Source organism: Ricinus communis, chromosome 5 (assembly GCF_019578655.1).
Source record: "Ricinus communis isolate WT05 ecotype wild-type chromosome 5, ASM1957865v1, whole genome shotgun sequence".
Taxonomy (NCBI): domain Eukaryota; kingdom Viridiplantae; phylum Streptophyta; class Magnoliopsida; order Malpighiales; family Euphorbiaceae; genus Ricinus; species Ricinus communis.
The window spans coordinates 27393076-27399806 of record NC_063260.1 but is presented as its reverse complement, the minus strand read 5'-3'; the positions used below and the strand labels follow the sequence as shown (position 1 = coordinate 27399806).

The 6731-nt window shown below is 30.5% G+C and overlaps 1 protein-coding gene across 1 annotated transcript; it reads left to right on the top strand.

The window, feature by feature from the left end:
• The first annotated feature begins 3526 nt into the window (after positions 1-3526).
• LOC8278503 (plastoglobulin-1, chloroplastic) lies at positions 3527-6505 on the top strand. Its single transcript, XM_002518929.4, has 3 exons — positions 3527-4253; positions 5139-5334; positions 5790-6505. Exons 1-3 carry the CDS (start codon positions 3655-3657, stop codon positions 6096-6098), a joined length of 1104 nt encoding a protein of 367 aa, XP_002518975.1. The 5' UTR covers positions 3527-3654; the 3' UTR covers positions 6099-6505.
• The last annotated feature ends 226 nt before the right edge of the window (positions 6506-6731 follow it).

Below are 6731 nucleotides of genomic sequence, written 5' to 3'. Positions count from 1 at the left end.
TACCCACCAACTTGTTTGTGTTCAATTCCAGTATAAATTTTTTTTACAGTGCGATTCTAAATTAGATCAATTATAAATAGAAATAAATTGTTTAGATTAAAATCTTAAAAAATATTTCTATATATAGTTTTATTTATATATATAATTCTAAAAAATATATGTTATGTTATATGTTAGTTTATTACAGTAATATTTTGTTTTTGTCAATCTTATTTGTATACTACCATTTCATCAACAAAATTAAGTATTACAATTAAATAAAAATTTTAATACTCAAACTCGAGATTATTGATTCCATTTCGTTCTGTCTGAAATGGTCAAAATATCTCATTTTATTAAGAAAAAAGAGACAAGATACTTTTTATTCCGCATCTTGATCATCTCGGACCGAAACATACAAAATTAGGCTGAAATGATGATTCCGTCCGAAATTAATGAGATGGACCGAGATGAGACAATTTTATAAAATAAATTATTATTATATTATTGAATTGAGTTAAATAGCTCAGTAATAGTTAACTCTAACCAAATAAAATTCATTTCCTTTATTAATAAAAATAAATTAATATCCAAAATCTCAAAACTACACGAATTATGCACTTATAATTTTTTATATTGAAATTAAAAATAATTGTTGAAGTTTGTCAAAAATGATTTTAGGTTATCTTTCTATCCAAATTTTTAATATTATAACTATAATTTACACTTCATCCTAATGTTTTGAGAATATTTTCTTTTCGATCTAAATTTATTAATAAGAATTATAGTTAGTTAAAATTTGATCAGACAGGTATTCCATTGTTTGAGAAATGAACGATTCTAAAAGTTATATCTAGAGTTCATTTGATAAAAAGAAAAAAACTAAACTAAACTAAACTAAATACATGCTGAAACACTGGTGTTGATTTTTAAGGAAATAGAAAAGTCATTAACTAAAACAAAAACGAGAAAAGTCAAGATTAATAACAGATTACGGCGGTTCATCCTGTGGGGATGTGGGTCCCACTCCAACAGTAGGTCTATATTTTAAAATTTTGTTGGTTAAAAAAACAAAAAGTTTTAAGTTTTGGACCGCCCAACTGCTACTGTATAGTATATATTTAGGGTTATCTATATGTAAGAGGATGAAACATTTGATATGTTGTGGGTTTGGCAGACTTTTAATGGGTTTTGACACTCGTATGAATCTATTGAGTTGTTGGACCATCCGGTCTCTTAATTTGGTCCAAAAATTTAACTTGGATGAAATTCAGTTTTAGGATTGTAAGCATCAAAATCGACACAGGGAAGAGAGTGGTAAGAACCCTAGGATACAGATCGCATCCAAACACATCATAGACCGGGGGGATAGCTATCTTACCACACAGAATCCAATAGCCACATTTACATTAGGCGGTTGATGCAGACTTGTTCCACCTGGCTCATTATAAAAACGGTAATTACAATTTTCTCATTGAGATTTTGGGCATATAAATTAGATTTCAATTTTTAATATTAAATTGATTTTTACATATAAGGATTTAAGTTGATATCAAGGAGTAATCTGCTACCCTCCAAAATTAGGAAACTAGATTGATCTTCTGAATAGCAACTGATACAATATAAGGGGTACCACAAACACCAAGCATCCAACCAAAATATTAATAAAGTATTAAATCTTTCGCTCGAGCTAATCAAGAAATGCCAGATAGGCATTAATATAAATATTAAAAAGGGTTAAGTATCTTTCTTGATTAGGGGTTCCCTTTACTTTTTGTCTATGTGTCATAATTCATTGATATAATAAATTTTGTAATAATTTTACATTCTTAGGATTTTTTATTGTAATTATATTAATGTTGTATTTGGATACAAGAGATTTGATCTTTGGGCCAAATTTGTTGTTTGAATGTCTATTTTTATATTTTTAATAAATTTAATAGTCCAAAGCCTTTAGATTTCAAATTCTATTTACACACTAATTATTTTATTTTTCCTTATTCTTTTCTCTTTTACCGTTGCTGAACACTTTTCTTATGTTGTTTATATTTCTCTTGTTGATTTTCTGGTAGACCTAATTTACATTTGTAAATCACATTTAAGAATACTTAAATAGCATCAGGATAAATGTGTCAAGATTTTTAAAATGCAAAGCATTTGTAGCGATGTTTATGTTAAATTTCAAATTGCTCAAAGTTAACAAAATTGAGTAATAAGTAATGTATTTTATAATTTACATATTACTTAAGATAATAAGTGGATAGGTGGCTCAATGCTATCTCTACCCATAGTCAAATTATTTATTTTATCTATATATATGAATTTCTGAAATTTAAAATTTTTTTAACACGTTAATTTTAAATTCTTTTAACACGTTGAATTTTTATTTTGATATGTGTACTATTTTTGACATATATGATAATTTTATAGTTTTTTTTATTAATTTATTGATTAATAAGTTACATATCTAATTAAAACACATATTATAATCCTAAAAGATAATATATTTATTATATTTAAATATTATGTTAACTAATAAATAGTTTCAAATCAGATAATGATACTAATCATATTCTAAAAAATAGTATATTAATTATATTTTAATATTATATTAACTAATAAATTAAATTTAATTAGATAATAATTCTAATTTTAAAAAGTAATATTTCTCATAATAAATTAAATTTTCAATCCTAAAAATACTAATATTAATTATATTATTAAGTTATATAATATTAAAATTAATTAATAAATATTTTTAAAAATAAATTATATATTATTACAGTAATAAAATTTTAAATTTTTTAAAAATAAAGATATTTGAAAATAATTAATTCTTTATTATTTAAAATATATAAATTAATATTTTTATTAAATTGTATTTATTAATTTAATTTTATAATTAAAATAATAATAATAGTAAACTGCTAATTCTATATTAGTTGTTGGATGGAAAAGTGAAATTTCATTAAGCAAAAGCAATGTCGTTAATTACAGAAGGGTGAATGAACATATAGTGGAACAGCAGGATGCTCTAAAAGGAGAGAGCCCATTTTGCAATGGAATGAGCCACTCGATTAGCTACTCGAACGAGCCCATCCTGCAAGAGAGAGCCCAAATTCAGACGACCTCATATATAATATTGATTCTGTTTACAAAATGGCCATGATAATGCATTTGCTGGCAATCTAAAGCCAATCGGAATCTTTATAATTTCTTGTTCAAACTGCAACAAAATTTGATTTTAATTGACGCCTAGGAAGTAGGGGGTTAGCATTTTGATGTTTTAGAGGTAAATAGTAGTTTCGTATTATATTTATCTATAAATTTAAGAATATATGATGTGTGGAGGGAGTGAATATTATTATAATATTTTATGTTAATAAGCCAAAGCACTTTTTAAGGAAGAAATGAGACCAGTAAATACTTGTTTGTATTACTTGTGGTTGTGGAGTCTTAATAGTAACATAATTCTTAAAATGTGAGATTAGTTTGTGATAATTTGTGTTGGCAAAGCCATAAAATCCCAAAATGCAGGGAGCTGCACTTGCGACACTTATTTTCTAGTTTTCTTTTGTTTTATTCTTTTCGATTTTTCTTAAATTTCCACGAGTATAAAAGATCTTTCAAAGTTGGAAAGAACACAAGAGGGAAACTGGTGCACTAGTTTACAGGATGGCCCTCCTCCTCTCGTCATACTCAAACTCATCTCTCTTCTCCGAAAAGCTCACCAGCCCACCTTCTCTTCTCCCCTCTTCTAATATCCCAACATCTGTCTCCTTCTTCTTCAACAAACCTTCTAGAACTCTTCTTCTCGCTTCCACGAATCTGAATTTTCAAAGTCCCACATTCCCCTCCTTAATCCCATGCTCTTCCCTTTCAGAACCCACACCCGAACCCGAACCCGATCCTAACCCCAACCCACCTCCACTCACCATAACTGACGAATGGGGAGAACAAGTAGAACCCGAAACCCAACCCGAGTACCCGAAAGGTACGGACGAGGATCCTCCAAAGGACGACGACGAGTGGGGGGCGGAGTATGAGTCGGGTGGAAATGGTAGCGCTGGAGGTTTGGTAGTGGAAAAAGATGATAGAATAGAGGATTTAAAGAGGTGTTTGGTGGATACGGTTTATGGAACTAAATTCGGGTTTCAGGCCAGCCCCGAAATTAGGGGAGAGGTTTTGGAGTTAGTTAATCAGTTGGAGGCTCTGAACCCAACTCCAGCACCCGTGGATTCTTCTCAGATACTGGATGGAACCTGGATTCTGCTGTAAGTTCATTGGGCACATTATTATTGTTGTTATTATTACTATTGTACAGAATATTATGTGTTTATGGTAACGCCCAAGCAAAGCGAAACTTTAATTACGAAATAAAGAGTTTGTTTGTGTGATAGTTGTGGCAATTAGAAGTTAGAAGTTCCAATTGTTGTCGCAATTCAGTTGATATTGCCTTTGGATAGCCAATGGAATGAAAAGAGGGTAACAAAGGCTTCTACTTTTGAAAAAGTAACGAAGGATCTATGGTAATTGTTAAGTCTTGATTCAACTGAAGTAGTTGACATAGTTTCTATTGAAAATGGCTTTTGACCATTTCTATATGATTTCAGTTTTATCTCATCTCTATTCAAGTTGCGTGGATGGATGCTGTTGGACGATAACCCAATGTGGAGTGCCTATTTCATAATGCATACAGTCAAATGTTTAAATCCTTGCTTCCCCCTCTCCTCTCTCAAAGTTGTGTTGGTTGATAGTGTTTAGACAGCATCGTTCACTTTACATCTCCAACAAGTATTCTGTATTAACAGTTTATTCATGCAACTAGGAATTAGGGCCAGTAATGGAACCAATTGGAGGGATGAACTGTATGACCAATTGCAGTATAAGGAAATATCAGTATAAGGATCATCTTTGTTTCTCTATTGTTGGTGCATATTACATCAAATCTACAGGAGTAGGAATTGCTAAACTATATTGTTCTAGACAATATTGTGGACAAACATATAATTTTTTGCTGTGAATTTTATTTTATCTATAGATGGTTGGAGAACAAAATGGCAATCACAATTGACAAAAGCTGTGTTATATTTATCAATGGTGTTGAAATAGAGCTTGATCATAATTCCACTATTGTTGTTTGTGTTTATAACTGATAGGTACACTGCATTTTCTGAGTTATTGCCACTACTGGCAGTGGGTTCAGTACCTTTGCTGAAAGTTGAAAAGATATCCCAAGAAGTTGATACCAGCAACCTCTCCATTGTGAACTCTACTACATTGTCCAGCCCTTTTGCCACTTTCTCTTTTAGTGCGTCTGCCTCATTTGAAGTTCGAAGTTCTTCAAGAATACAGGTACTCCTTAGAAGTATGGTAACAAGGTGATCTCTGGTGTTGAAAAACATGGAGAAAACCAGCAACAGAAAATAAGGATAAAAGGAACTCTAAATCTGAGCAGACTGATGTATGTCTTAATAAACTTTATCGTTTGACCTTTGAGGTGCTACCATTTTCTTAAAATATAAGTAGTTGATAAACATAGTAGTACTAGTAGTTTCCTGAAAGATATGGAAGAACAATCATATAATGACGAAGTTTATTTTGGTTGAGCTTTCATCCCCTACTGTCAGCATTGGTTTTTGAAAATTTTCATGCCTATGAGAATTCTAAGTTCATGAAAAAGTCTTCTCTCTTTGAAACTTCATTTGAAACATTTACTGCAACTCTGGAAATAACTCTTTGGCTATATTTACTCTACCATTGGATGATTGAATTCGTGAACCTTACTGCTTTACCTTCAATTTTTCCAGGTCGAATTTAGGGAAGGCAGCCTGCAACCTCCAGAGATAAATTCCAAAATTGATCTCCCAGTAAATGTAGATGTTTTTGGTCAGAATATCAATTTGTCGCCTTTGCAGCAGTCTCTCAATCCTCTGCAGGAGTTGGTGGCAAATATTTCAAGAACCATATCTGGTCAGCCACCACTTAAGGTTCCTATTCCAGGTGATCGATCAAGGTCCTGGCTTCTAATAACGTACCTTGATGAGGATCTACGAATCTCTAGAGGAGATGGCGGTCTTTTTGTTCTAGTTAAAGAAGGAAGTCCACTTCTAGATTAGTAAGCCAGGTACAATCTGCAGGGGACTGTTCTATTTGTAAAGCACATAAAAGGTATTCTTGCCATTTTACCTCTTATAGAACACAAAATAGTTTAAAAGGTAAAGAAGATGCCTCTATTTCTGCTTGTTGGGAAGCTGGTTAAAAGATCACAAACTTGAACTGAAACAATTACAATCTAGTAAAAATATTTGTGTGTTCTGCCTTGTTGGAAGGTTCAGGCTAACGTCATATCTGTTAAAGGAAAGGAACTTCCTTGAACTGTTTGAAGATTTTGTTTGGACTGAATTCTCTTTCTGAGCCCTGTGATAAATCCTGCAATAAATTGTAGTATCAGTTCTTAACAATGTATAAGTATACTACTAATCTATATATATATATTAATTTTTGAAATTTAAATTTTTTTTGACATGTGTGTTTAATTTTTGATACATAAATTTTTTATTTTGACATGTGTACTATTTTTGACATGTAGGATTTAAGCTTATATAAATTTTTTAGTTTTTTTTATTAATTTATTGATTAATTAATTACATTTCTAATTAAACATCGATTCTAATTCTAAAAATTAAAATTTAAAAAAAATTTAGGGACATTTAAACATAATTAGTTTGTTATTATTTTTTAAAATATTA